Source organism: Aquarana catesbeiana, linkage group LG03, assembly GCF_042186555.1.
Source record: "Aquarana catesbeiana isolate 2022-GZ linkage group LG03, ASM4218655v1, whole genome shotgun sequence".
Lineage (NCBI taxonomy): Eukaryota > Metazoa > Chordata > Amphibia > Anura > Ranidae > Aquarana > Aquarana catesbeiana.
In genome coordinates this window covers 119,628,376-119,642,414 of record NC_133326.1, presented here as the reverse complement: position 1 = coordinate 119,642,414, position 14,039 = coordinate 119,628,376, and the positions used below count along the sequence as shown (strand labels likewise).

Genomic DNA, 14,039 nt, shown 5'->3' with positions numbered 1-14,039 from the left:
TCAATATGAACGAGGGCTGAATTAAATATACTGCTTACCTGGAAAGATTTTTTAACTAATCTGCTAAACTATAGACGTATAGCATACAGTATGTTACAATTTAAGCTGTGTTTGTAGTCTCTCCTGAAAGGAAACATGACCTGTCCAAGTAGCGCTCATCAGAACCTCCCCTTCAGTACAGCGGATCTTGGCCAGTTTATCAAGCTGTGCCTGCTAGACCAGCATTTCCCAGCATTTGTTGAGGCTGTTGAAAAAGAACTACACAAACTCACAGAGAACTAACCAGAACAAAATGCAGCACACAGGTACAAAACGTTTGTTTTAGTCACTTTATCAAGTGTTATTTTGCCACACACATTACACTTCAATTGCACAATCCATGGGTTCATGCAACTAGAACATTCCCCCACCCCTTTTGCCCAGTAGAAGATATTACAGCTCTGATATACGGACACATTTACATCTAGTTGCATAGAATAGAACCATGCTATAAAGAACCATGTACAATTTTTAAATAACCCAAATTAACACAAACCCCCTTCAAAACAAAAGAAAAAAAAATATATATATTATAACTTATAAAAATTCTGCCTGCTAAAATTTACATTTTGGACATAACAGTGCAAAAGGATTTAATAATATACATGTTTGAACCAATGTTCACTTATAAAGCATCCCACCTATATATATGTATATATTGGTCTATTTTCTAAAGTACTGGACATATCATTTATATGCACCAACAAGCCAACTGGTTTACCTCATTACACTGGAGCAGTTCTGCACATGGTCACATATTCCACTAAGCTCAAATATATTTTCTGTAGCAGCCGCACAGCAGAGAATTAAGCCCTTTTCTACAGCATTCTGTCCAGTCATAACATTTTGTGCAAGGTACTGGGTATTTCAAGAAATAAAGTATTGTACTCCAGTACAAGAAAAACACAGTTTATAGACAAGTGTAATAAAAAATGTTGCTTCACACAATTTCCAAGTGGCAGGGTTGCATCAGACTCTTAATCTTTGTACACACGATCCGATTGTTGGCAGGGGATTGTCTGTTGACAGACTGTTGTCCTAAAATCCGACTGTTAGTACGCTCCTTCAGACAATTGTTGTCCAACTTTCGGCTAACAACTGTTGGATGGCAGGCTAGTAAATTTTCGGCGGACAACGATCTGTTGACAGATTTTCCCATCGTCTGTACACAAGTCCGTCACACAAAAGTTGAAAGTACAAACACACATGCTCGGAATCAATGCTCACCAAACATGAAATTAGCAGAAGGTACCCAAAGGGTGGTGCTCAAGAGCTGAAATTCCTCGTAGTACGTCACTACTTTTGTGTTCATTGACCTACAATTGTGTACCATTAGTATGCAAGACAAGTTCCTGGCACACGCCCTTTGGACAAAAGTCTGACGCTCTGTTGGCCAACAACCCGATCGTGTGTACCCAGTGGCGTAGCGCGGGGTGTGCAGGGTGTGCCGTGGCCCCGGGTGCGACAATTTTAAATTCCGGTGTCCCCGGCACCCTGTGATTGGGTGTATGGGGGGTCATGTGAGGCGTAGAGCTGGCCTGTCCACAATCGCTCCTGAAGTCCCGCCTCCGCACATGACCCCCATAAGCCCAATCACAGTGCGGTGCGCCGGACACTGAATATGGCAGCTACAGCGCAGGGGACGGGGGGAGAGAAGCAATGTGAGCCGCCGCTGTCTTCTCCTCCTCCGGACTGATGCAGGCCAGCCAGACACGAAGGTGAGTGAGACTCCCTCGTAAGAGTTGTGTTACTGGTCGGGGGGGGGGGGTTGGAGAGAAAGAGAAAGTCAGTTAGTGTAGTATGGTGGTCAGTATAGTGTAGTGGACAGTATAGTATGGTGGTCAGTGTAGTGGACAGTATAGTGGTCAGTGTAGTGTGTAATGGTCAGTGTTGAAATCAAGTAGGTTAGTGAAGTGGTCAGTATAGGAATCAGGTAGGTCAGTACTATTGCATTTAAAGGGACTCGGGGAGTGCTAAAAGTCTGCAGGTTAGGGGGAGCAAATTATTTGCTTTGCCCCGGGTGCTGACAACCCACGCTACACCACTGTGTGTACCAGACTTTAAAATACCTGTAGCAGTGGAATCATGCTTCTGTGACAAACAATCCCCATTTAGATGATTACAAAAAAAAAAATAAAAAATCTGGGCCATGAAGAGAGTGCTTCAATTGACCACCTACTTTCTCAACTAGGTGTTCCAAAAAGGCTTTTTGATTGGTCACATAGCAGCTATAGTACACATTAAGCCTTATTACAGTAGGGGTTTGGTAAACCCTGCTCAGTGGAGCTGAGAACATACAGAAATACAGACCAAAAAAAAATAAAAACACCATGCATGCATTACCTGCTCACAGCCCAGCTATGCCCTCTTGAAGGCTTATATTTTCTCTCTTTATACACACACATATATATATATATCATAAGTGAACTTCGAAAAAAAGCCACAGCACACAAAGCTGCATATGCACTCTATTGTTGAAGCTCCTTATAATACCCCATCAGTTTTATTCGCCTTGAAGGCTTTATAAGGCATGCTTTTAAGAAAATGGTTTTGTACCCTCAGTCCCATAAAGTAATTTTTTTAAATAAAAACACACGGACACAAAATAGGAATATTGAAGAAATCTGAACTTTGATTTCAGCAATGCCAGCTCTTCAGAGGGAGAATGAGTAGTGTGGTCTGTCCAAATCCATGAATGTCTAAATGATAGAAGAGGGAAAAAAAAAAAAATATTGAACGCATGCATGGTTGACATATTGGTTACAGAAAAACATTCAGCACTGATTATCAGGGTATTACTCAATTAGTAAAAACATGGGTGCTCTCCTGCTGACGACAATTCCAAATACCTGGCTACCTAAACTCCATTCTGGATATGGAGTCTTCTTTGATGCTTAAGATTTCCAGGTAGCATGAGTTGTGCACAGCACAAGTAAAGTGATTGTTACAAAGCTACCCACTGCAATTAGAAATAAGGCCAAACTGTATATGGTTTGCATAGAGTGAGAAAGGGTTGGAGCTTTTGTCAGGTGTTTATTGCAGTCTGTTACTCTTCAGAAGATGTCCCTTCAGAACAGACGTGTTCAGAACCCTTGCTAATAATGCACATTCTTAGATGAGTGGTGAAGGGTAAGAAACTTCGACAATCTTACTTACCTTTGTGTCCTGTTTTTGTAACACCCTTCCCCCCACCTTATGGGTTACATAGTAACACAAGTAATTGAAACTCTCTCCAATAAGGTTGCAGATAGACATAAGTACAAGAGTTAAGCTGGCCACAGACTGAGCGATTTTCTTTCCTGCAACCCATCTCACAGTACCTGTTGAAGTTCCTTCTGTTAAAGATTCTGCAGAGTTTGAGATGCTCTCAAAGGCTCTCTTTACTTTGGCAGGCGCAGCCCTGCAACCAACTATTGCTGCAATTTCAGTATGTCAGGCTGCAGCTAACAGGATTAGGGCAATGCATAACCAACATGACCCTTTTTTTAGGATTGTACTTTAACAGAGCAGTTACAGCAACTACCTTCCACTCTATTTTGGGTGGATGTCCTAGCACATATGACATGTTCTGCTCTAAAATCCACCAAAAGCTGTCCAAATACAGATTTGCAGAATGCCCAGAACCATCTTGTCCCAGAGAGTAGCAGTTCCCATAATCACCACAAGACGAAATCAAACTATTTTATTCAAACCTGTTCATGGTTCCAAAGCCTAACAAAAAAGTAGTAGTCTTGTTCTGCACCTCAAGGGTTAGCTCACCTTTACCAAAAAAACTGCCTATGCAGATAAGGGGCATCTGTAGATAAAAACAAACTGTGCCACTATGGCTAAAGTTAAATAATGTCCTTTCTATAAGGTGTATGCCATTTATGTACCTCATGAAGCCTGACTGAAATGTTCCCAGGATGTTGCCAAGTGAGGCCTTGTCATTGAGAGCTTACACCTGTAATAGTGGTGAGCAGTAAACGCTGAGCTCAGAGCTACTGCATCAGGGAAGAGAAACAGCATGTGAAGGTGTTTGAATCAGAGAAAAAGCTCACTCCTGCGATGGAGGTGGTGAGAAGTAACTATTGGGACTTACTTAGCTATGTCCTGGGAGTATTTCAGTCAGGCTTCAGGAGGTATTCAAATGACCTACACCCATAGCAAGGGCATTATTCAACTTTAGTGAGCTGCACAGTTTATCTATTAAAAACACTCCTTACCTGCATAGACCGTTTTTGTACTAAACTAACCCTTTGTATTAAACTAACCCTTTAAAATCCCTCAACAAAACTTTTAAATTGCACATGGAATCCACACGTTCAGTATTTGCTTCTCTGGAGACATGGCATCCATGATGCCCATCTGCATTTTCACATTTATCTACCTCGTCAGCACTTTCTGCGCCTCACAGTGGCAGACAATCACTTCCACAGTTTGTTGCAATGCCCTTTGGCATATACTTTTTTTCCCCCAGACTATTCACAAAGGTCCCAATACCTCTTCTTGCCCTTCTCAGAACTCAGGGCATCTAGGTCACAGGCTTTCTAGAAATCCTTTTCCCGAAGGACTCCTCTTTCCTTTCAGCTGTCAACAAATCCACAGGACAATTCAAATGCTAGAGAGAGTATCACCACTCCACGTGGGTCAGATCAAGGTAAAAGGCATCTCCTTCAGTCTAGAAGTCCAGGTGCTGGCAATGCTATGGCAGTTAGACATCAAAAAAATTCTCAAAAGCCGCACTCCAAAGATCTTTGCCTTTATTCAATAAGGTGTCATCCAAAATACAGGTCACAGCAAAGTGGAACAAAGTTTACGCGTTTCGCACTACAAGGAGTGCTTATATAGCTATGACTAAGCACTCCTTGTAATGCGAAACGTGTAAGCTTTGTTCCACTTTGCTGTGACTTGTATTTTGGATGAAACCTTATTGAATAAAGGCAAATATCTTTGGAGTGCGGCTGTCCAGAATTTCTTTGATGTCTGACAATTCAAATGCTCCAGGATTTTGGTTGGGTGATAAAAAAAAAAAAAAAAAAAAATCTTGTCTGCTCTTTATCCTTCTCTTTGCCTGAAATACTTGGGTCTGGTCCTGGACACTTCCCAAGCAAAAGATTTTCCTTTTCTTCAGAAAAGCAAATTCTCTCAGAGCCCACACTTGAGAATTGAGATCAGAGACATCCCGCGAGATTCTCCATGAGGTTCTAGGCCTCATGTTAGCCTTCTTTGAGGCTGTACCATTTGCCCAATTTCATGCAAGAGCTCTCCACGATACATTTTTCGACCTGGAAAAAACATATACTCATCTCTTGACTGCTCCTGTACAGCCAAGCAAGGAGCTTCCTTTCTTGGTGGATCCCAGGTCCACCCCAACAATTGGGAAGTCTTTTCTTTACTAACACTGGAAAGTAATGACAACAGATAGCAGTCTTTCAGGCTGCAAAGGAGTGTTCCAGTCCTTCATGGACCAGGGAACATGGCCAGCCGTGGAAGCCAAGCTCTACGTTAATATCCTGTACAGTCAGACAGGTGACACATGTAGTTGAACATCTTCCTCGCTACCTTCAGCCTCCTCATTAGATAAAGAATCAGCATGGACTCTCTTGTACAGGGAGAAGGAGGCATGACTCCTAGATGCAGAGGCATGATGGGATTTGTAGTTTCAGCACAGCTGGAGGGCCAAGGTTGCCTACCCCTGCCTTAAATGCTTGGTGACCTTTCTTGTTGCCCGAAAAAAAAGACCTAAAGTCCTTTGTTACCTCTAGGTAACGCAATAGAACTCTTCTCACATCTAAATTGTGAAACAGTCCCTCCTTATCCCCTGCAGGGTTAGAACAAAATGTTTGCAAGATAATCTCCCGAGAACGTTTAACGGACACTACTTTAGGCAAAAAGCTCCAATCCATTTTAAGAATAAGGTTATATGTGAATATGGACAGGAAAGGCTCCTTAATTGATAGTGCATATTCACCGATTCTTCTTGTGGATCTAACTGCAACCAGAAACACTGTTTTGAAGATTAGATTTCTTAAAGAAAATGACTCCCATGGTTCAAACGGGTCTTTTGTGAAAGCTTGCAGAACCACTGATGGATCCCAATTTGGAAAGTGCTTTGTATGGGCTGCCCTGGATCGAACTAGAGCCCTAAAAAAAATCTGGCAACCAAGGGCTTCAAAGAAATCGCTCTCCAAAAACACTTCTAAAAGGCGGCCACTTGCACCTCAAGAGTACCAATTGTCAAACCCTTATCTGCGCCATTCTGTAAGAATTCTGGTACTGACGCAATCTCTTCCAAGGCTCATTTTGTGGAACAGCACCAAGAATTGTAGACCTTCCACACATTTGTATAAATAGCTCTAGTTAATTTCTTTCTACTTGAAAGCAGAGTAGCCACTAATGGTTCTGGAAACCCCTTACTCCTTAATAGTTGCTCCTCAGATACCAGGCAGTGAGGGCTAATCTGGCTACATCCGAGTAATTCACTGGGCCCTGAAGCAGTAAATCCCTTCTAAGAGGAAGATGCCAGAACAGTTTGATTGGAGGAGAACCAGGCTTTGGCCAGAATGGAGTAATCAGAATTACCGAAGTTTTTTCTCTCTGCATCTTCAATACCAGCGGGATTAGCTGAAAAGGGGGGCTACCCCAGGTGAAACTTCCAAGGATGCGCCGAGGCATCTGTCCCCAGAGCACCGTCATCTCTGTGAAGAGAAAAGAATTGAGGGAGCGGCGCATTCTTTCTTGATGCAAACAGGTCCACCTGTGGTTGTCCTCAAGTCCTGGCAATCAAAGCAAAAATCTCTGTATTCAAAGTCCCCTCTGCCTCCAGAATTTGCTGCCTGCTCAAGAAATCTGCCACGTTTAATGTGCCATTGAGATGGAATGCTGATGAGGAAAGAAACTGATTTTCTGCCCACTCCAGGATTTTTGTTGCCAGTAACTAACTGAAGGGCCTTGCTTCTTAGGCCCCCATTTATTCAAGTAGGCCACTGTAGTGGCGTTGTATGATAAAATCTGTACATGGTACCCCTGGAAGGCTTGTAAGAAGGCAGCCAACGATACGGCGACTGCCCTCAACTCCCTCCAATTTGAGGAACTGGCCGCTTCTGCTCCAGACCAAACTCCTTGCGCCAGATTCTGATCCCAGTGGGCTCCCCATCCCACACTCTGGCATCTGTTGTCACTCTTCTTTCGACCAAAAAGGACCATAGCAGTCCTTTTGACAAGACCTCTTTATCCTGATGGGTATCCTAACGTGTTTAGGGATTCTGGACTGTGATCCCATACTGTCAGGAGAAAACTTTGAAGTGGTCTGAAATGAAGCATTGCCCATTGAATGGCAAGCAAAGCTGAGATGAGGGTTCCTAAGGCCCACATAATCTTTCTGACCGTCACTTGATTTGTCTTATAGCATAGCTGCTACATCCTTGACTTTCCTCTTTTCTTCCGGAAGGAAGATTCTGTGCTCCACCGAGTTTATCTGGTAACCTAAAAACCTGCTGAGCTGGATTGAAATTAGATTTTTGAAGATTCACAATCCAACCCAATGTTTCCAAATGACTGCGGGCCCGGCCCAAATCCTCTTGCAACTTCTCCCTGGAAGGGGCAAAAAAAAAAAAAAAAAAAGATAGTCCAGATATGGCGATCCCCTGAAGAGGAAGTGGGGCGAGAGCTTCCGCCATTGAAAGACCAAATGGGAGGGCTTTGAATTGCAGATGTAGTATATCCTCCCCCAACCTCAGAAGCATTTGAGACTGGGGAGATATAGGAATAAGAAGATACACATCAACGCCATGAAGCATCCCTGTGTCGATAGATTCCGGATTATAAAGATCGAGTCCATATGAAATCCTTTGTATGTCACGGACCTGTTTAGTGGTTTTAAGTTGAGGATAAGATGAAAACTTCCGAATGGCTTCCTCATCAGAAAAACATGGGAGTAGAATCCCTGATGAAGCTCTTCCCTGGGACAGCTTGGTTAAAAAATATTGATTTCTTGTCATGCTTGCCCATAGGGAAAGGAATCCCTGAAGTCTTCCTCCCACCGGCAATGAAGTGTCATTGCTTCTTGTTGGCTGACGCAGGAAGATGGAAAAGGTGCCCACCTTTGCCTTTAGCCTTCTGCACTGACCAATTCCTTTTCCCTTGCGGCTTGCTGTCTTGCTCCTGAGCCCCTTGAGATTGAAAAAGACATCAAGCAGGTTGCTTTTTCTTTTTAACAGGAGATGATCTTTTCTTGTCAGCTGTCCTATCTAGAAACAAATCTAAGTCAGGCCCAAATAACAAATCCCCCATGAACGGAATACTGCAAAGTTTACTTTTGGATGCCGCATCTCCCGGCCAGGCGTTCAAGCACAGAGCTTTCCTGGCCTAGTTGGCTAGGGCTGCAGATCTTGCGGTCATCCTTATAGATTATGCTGATGCATCTGGAAATGTAAGCCACAGCCGTTGATAGGGTAGAGAATGCCAGGTCAGTTGATCTAGAAACCTGTGAAAAGGCTGCATCAAGTTTAGGAACTTTATTCCAAAGCGGAGCTGGGTCTTCTTTAAAAGGAAAGTGCCTTTAACCACTTGCCGACCAGCTGCCGCAGTGGTACTGCGGCAGAATGGCACGGCTGGGCGAAACGACATTATGTTACATCGCTTTGCCCTGTGGCCACTAGGTGCGCGTGTCTGCTGCTCGCCCCCGCCGGGCTCCCACAATCACTGCTGCCACAGGAGAACCGGGATCTGTGTGTGTGTAAAACACAGTTTCCGGTTCTCTGAGGGGAGAAGAGACAGATTGTCTGTTTATACAGCGATCTGTCATCTCCCATACAGTGTCCCCTCCCCCTTCAGTTAGAACACACACACTAGGGAACACAACTAACCCCTTTATCACCCCCTAGTGTTAAACCCTTCCCTGCCTGTGACATTTTTACAGTAATCAATGCATTTTTATAGCACTGATCGCTGTATAAATGCCAATGGTCCCAAAAACGTGTCAAAATTGTCCAATGTGTCCACCATAATGTCGCAGTCACGATAAAAATCGCAGATCGCCGCCACTGCTAGTAAGAAAAAAAAAAATGAATAATAAAAATGCCATAAATCTATCCCCTATTTTCTAGAGACGCTATAACTTTTGTGCAAACAAATGTACGCTTATTGCGATTTTAACCAAAAATATGTAGAATACATATCGGCCTAAACTGAGAACATTTTTTTTATATATTTTGGGGGGATATTATAGCAAAAAGTAAAAAATATTGCGTTTTTTTAAAATTGTCGCTCTTTTTTTGTTTATAGCGCAAAAAATAAAAAACGCAGAGGTGATCAAATAGATACCACCAAAAGAAAGCTCTATTTGTGGAAAAATAAGGGCATCAATTTTGTTTGGGTGCAACGTCGCATGACCGCGCAATTGTCAGTTAAAGCGATGCAGTGCCGAATCGCAAAAAGTGCTCTGGTCAGAAAGGGGGTAAAATCTTCCAGGGCTGGAGCGGTTAATGGACTCTTGGAAAGAAAGACTCAGATCACCGAGTGTACTGGAAAGGTGCGACCTTTAGGCTCACTAACACCAGCATACATTCGGTTATGTAGAAATAATTCTTTCCTTTCGTCTCATAAACCCAAAGTAGCACAAATTGCCTTTAACAGTCCATCTACTTGTTCTAAAGACAACTTGTACTTGGAGGGTGCATATTCTACCCCTTCCTCCTCTTTTTCCTCCAAATCTTTCTTGGTATGAGAGGGGGAATGTCCCTCTTGGGTAAGAGAACCCACTTCAGCCTCCACCACCAGGAGCCCTGTGAGAATTCTGAGGTAGACCGCTGATTTAGAGACAGGTTTGCTAGTGAAGAGTGAAAAAGTTGAATAGTAGCATCCAGCTCTTTAATTGATGCGATTAAATCGCTGCATGCAGAAGTAGATACCTCTTTGACCAGGGAGTCAATGCATGTTTTACAAAGAGGCCTCTTCCATCATTCTGGAAACTTTGCTTTACAAGAAGGGTATCTCTTTTTAACTGCCAGGTCAGAGCTCTTAGCGTGCCATAACAAGAAAAAACACAAAAGCAAACCATCTCAGTGAGTCAGGCTTTCTCCTCAGTAACAAGGCAAGGTAACATAACCACCCCTTATGTGGGCCTTGCTGGTGCCTGTGCCACTTACTGCTGTGACCAGCTCCTCTATAACGGGCTGCAGCGTTCCCACGTGGCTAAAAAGGGATATAGGCTCCAGTCCCGATCCTGCCTCCTCCCCTTGAGTCTTACAGGTGGAACTGACGCTGTGTGCCTGAAGCACGAGCGCCGTCCCAGCCGGATACCTCACATCCGGCCGGGGAGTCCCCACTCTGCTACCAGATGGCGGCTGCGCATCCAAACGGGCCGGCAGGCTAGCCCTAGAAAGACGCCTGCCGCTGTCTAGGAGCGGCACCTCATACACAGTACAGGCTCTCCCTGATCACAAAAAGGGGGAGAAGGAGCCCATCCACTGGCCACCTCAGGTGTGGAATAGGAGGACTGGACTTCTCTGGAGAAAAAAAGGTAATTATGGTGCAGGAAGCCTGGTCTCTCAGGACAGAACCTAAGAGCCACTGGATTCCTACCAGGTGTTCCCCTGCTGGAGGAAACAAATATTGTCAAGATGTGGGTGAAGCCTCCTTTTTAAAACATTGGTGGAGTTGGTGGTTCCTGTTACCTGCTGGGAGGAGCCACTCTCTCGGATGTGGCCCTGAAAGACGTTTAGGAAAAATGGTTGGTTGAGAACCTCTTTTCTAAATTAAAAAAAAAAAAAAAAAATGCACCTTATAACTGCAAGTTGTGGAGCTGGTTGTAACTTAAGGTTTCTATCTGGTGTTATTACGTTGCTCCCATTAAGCAGTACAATATTTTGGCTCCAAACTTCAGGGGATACAGTCCCGCTACATCGGGTTGCTCCAGCTCCCAATCCACTAACAGTTTCAGGGTGGCCTGTAGTATTCTCTTACTCATAATTCTCCAGAATTGAGATGGAGGGTATTCTGACTATTCTCAAACCACCCAAATGGCCCAGGTGGATGTGGTTAAACTACTGGCAGACACTCCATGGGCTTTTTCAGATCTCCTGTCCCAAATACCTGAGACTGCTTCCCAGAAACTGGTTTTAACAGCATGGCTGTTGAAAACCAGTTCAGGGGAGACAGGGGTCCCTAAATCAGTAATTCCCACGCAAGTAAAAGCTAGAATTAAAAGTCTCTCTCCTATGGGGTTTATGATCTCACATGGGAAGCTTATTTCACCTGGAGCGAAGAACAAGTATTTCACCCTAGAAAATATTTAATGGGAAGAATCCTGACCACTCTCTAAAAAGGCTTGGATGAGGATTAGGTCCCGAGTACCATGCAAGTACAAATACCTCATCCTTGCGACCTTATTTCAAAGTCCATTAGCCTATTTGTCAGTTAAGACTTTTGTACAGGGAGTCTCTTGTAGTTCCTCCTATACAACCTCATGTAACTACTTGGGTTTTGAATTTGGTTCTAATGGCTCTTTAAAAATCACCCTTTAAACATATCAGGGCTATTCCCCTGCCCATCCTCACGAGGTTACATTCCTTATTGTGATTACCTCTTACACAAAGTGGTGCCAAGATCTAGACCCTACTACCCTCTTAGTCAATCCTTTGCCTCTGGATATTTTTCTCCAATCTCCATGTTCACTGCCTAAATGTAGATTGTGTTATATGAGTTTACCTCTCAACCACTGCTTTCAGTTTAGATATATTAATTGTAATCATAAAAAACTATTTTACATAAACAAATTTTTTTTTAAATCAATTCTTTATTCCATTTAATTAAATCAATTGAAGAAGCTAAGACACCCTGAGAATCAGCCTTTACTTCAGCAAAGCATATTAAAAACAGACACATCCTTTTTATTAAGGTACATGCAAAACGCCATATTGTTGGTTCAAAATTTGCTAAAGTAAAGAGATTCTTGACAAATGATAGCCTCTTCTAGACAGAGAAACTATCCTAATTGTGTAGTCCGTTATCCACACTGCACACCAGACAAAATGGCAACTGCATGTGAAAACATTAAATCATATACAATTCCATGTGTTGTGAACCTTTCACTATAGGTTACATGATTAAGTATAAACAATATATTACTCACAGAATTTGTTTAGCTAGTGTTTCTTTGCCTCAAATTTTTATCTTTGTGGTTATTTGTAGAGTTACTCTTCCTGAAGAAAAGATATGAGAAAAGATAAATCAGAATCCACAAATCGCATAATTTAGGAGCAGCAAAATAACATTTTGCTAGAAGAAAACAAGTGAGCTGATGAAAGATTTGACATTGGTAGCAAAAGACTACATTTAGACTAGAAAACTACAGCAAAACTGACTTTTTTTGCGTTAATTTAAGCTAATGTTTTATGTTTTTCCATTTAGAAAATTAATTTTATAATTAAACATGCAACACAGCATCCACTAATGACTGGGAGGAATATAGGTTTTCCAAGGAGAGCACACAGAAGTAGCATGCTTTTAGACCATTTCTCTTAATGAACTCCATCATTCAACTTCTGTCTGTGTACAAAGTTGAAGTTAAACGGTTGAGGCCTGAAACTGTTTTTGATAAAACAGCCAGATGAAAATGCAAAAATATTCTTTTGTTTCTCTTACTAAACATTAAATAATATGTAAACCCAACATTTCATATTCCTGATGTACCATATATTTGTATGAAAAGTATCTTTTTTGCTTTGTATTGAAATCCCTGGTGTTCCTCCTAGTCCCTATGCTTTCCTATTAAAAACGAACCACACTAAGCAGGGGAACACACCTTGGTCAATTCTTTACACCGTGCTGGAAACTCAGTCTGCTCTCCTGCAATGATCACACTTGCCCTAGCACCCCCACAGCCTGCCATCATACCCTTCTCAATTTTCTCTTCTGCACATATTGTCAGTGCGCAGGAGGTGCTTGAAAAGGGAGATGGATCTGAAGATTTAAAAAGGTTTTTCAGCTTTGTTATTCTATTTTCCAATACATACTCAACTCTGTTGGGTAATAAAATTGTACCAAATAATGGCCTACTATAATATCTAATTATGAGATTTATGTAGGCAAATTAGTTATCTAATTTACTGACCTTGCTAAATGAAGTCTGGGCAACTAGGCTTTAATGACCTCTGCTCCCAAAAGTGTTAGAGTGTGTTAGTGAGTGAGAGAAAGATAGTGTGTGTAAGAGTGTGTGTGTGTGTGTGTGTAAGAGAGAGTGTGTGTGTGTGTGTAAGAGAGAGTGTGTGTGTGTGTGTAAGAGAGAGTGTGTGTGTGTGTGTAAGAGAGAGTGTGTGTGTGTGTGTAAGAGAGTGTGTGTGTGTGTAAGAGAGTGTGTGTGTGTGTGTGTAAGAGAGTGTGTGTGTGTGTAAGAGAGTGTGCGTGTGTAAGAGAGAGTGTGCGTGTGTAAGAGAGAGTGTGCGTGTGTAAGAGAGAGTGTGCGTGTGTAAGAGAGAGTGTGCGTGTGTAAGAGAGAGTGTGCGTGTGTAAGAGAGAGTGTGCGTGTGTAAGAGAGAGTGTGCGTGTGTAAGAGAGAGTGTGCGTGTGTAAGAGAGAGTGTGCGTGTGTAAGAGAGAGTGTGCGTGTGTAAGAGAGAGTGTGCGTGTGTAAGAGAGAGTGTGTGCGTGTGTAAGAGAGAGTGTGTGCGTGTGTAAGAGAGAGTGTGTGCGTGTGTAAGAGAGAGTGTGTGCGTGTGTAAGAGAGAGTGTGTGCGTGTGTAAGAGAGAGTGCGTGTGTAAGAGAGAGTGTGCGTGTGTGTGTGTGTAAGAGAGTGTGTGTGTGTGTGTGTGTAAGAGAGTGTGTGTGTGTGTGTAAGAGTGTGCGTGTGTGTGAGAGTGTGTGAGAGTGTGTAAGAGAGAGAGTGTGTGAGTGAGAGAGTGTGTGTGTGAGTGAGAGAGTGTGTGTGTGAGTGAGAGAGTGTGTGTGTGAGTGAGAGAGTGTGTGTGTGTGAGAGTGTGTGTGTAAGAGAGTGTGTGTAAGAGAGAGTGAGTGTGTGT

General features: G+C 42.9%; 1 protein-coding gene across 2 annotated transcripts in view; it reads right to left on the bottom strand.

Annotated features, from left to right (window-relative positions):
- Positions 1 to 315: 315 nt before the first annotated feature.
- NPTN (neuroplastin) overlaps positions 316 to 14,039 on the bottom strand; it is a 110,954-nt gene continuing 97,230 nt past the window's right edge. For both annotated transcript variants that reach the window (XM_073619081.1, XM_073619082.1), the window contains 2 exons: positions 12,155 to 12,224; positions 316 to 2,738 (listed from right to left, as the gene is read on the bottom strand). In XM_073619081.1, coding sequence (XP_073475182.1) covers positions 12,164 to 12,224 — 61 coding nt within the window. In that variant the 3' untranslated portion in view covers positions 316 to 2,738; positions 12,155 to 12,163. The remainder of the gene's footprint in view (positions 2,739 to 12,154; positions 12,225 to 14,039) is intronic.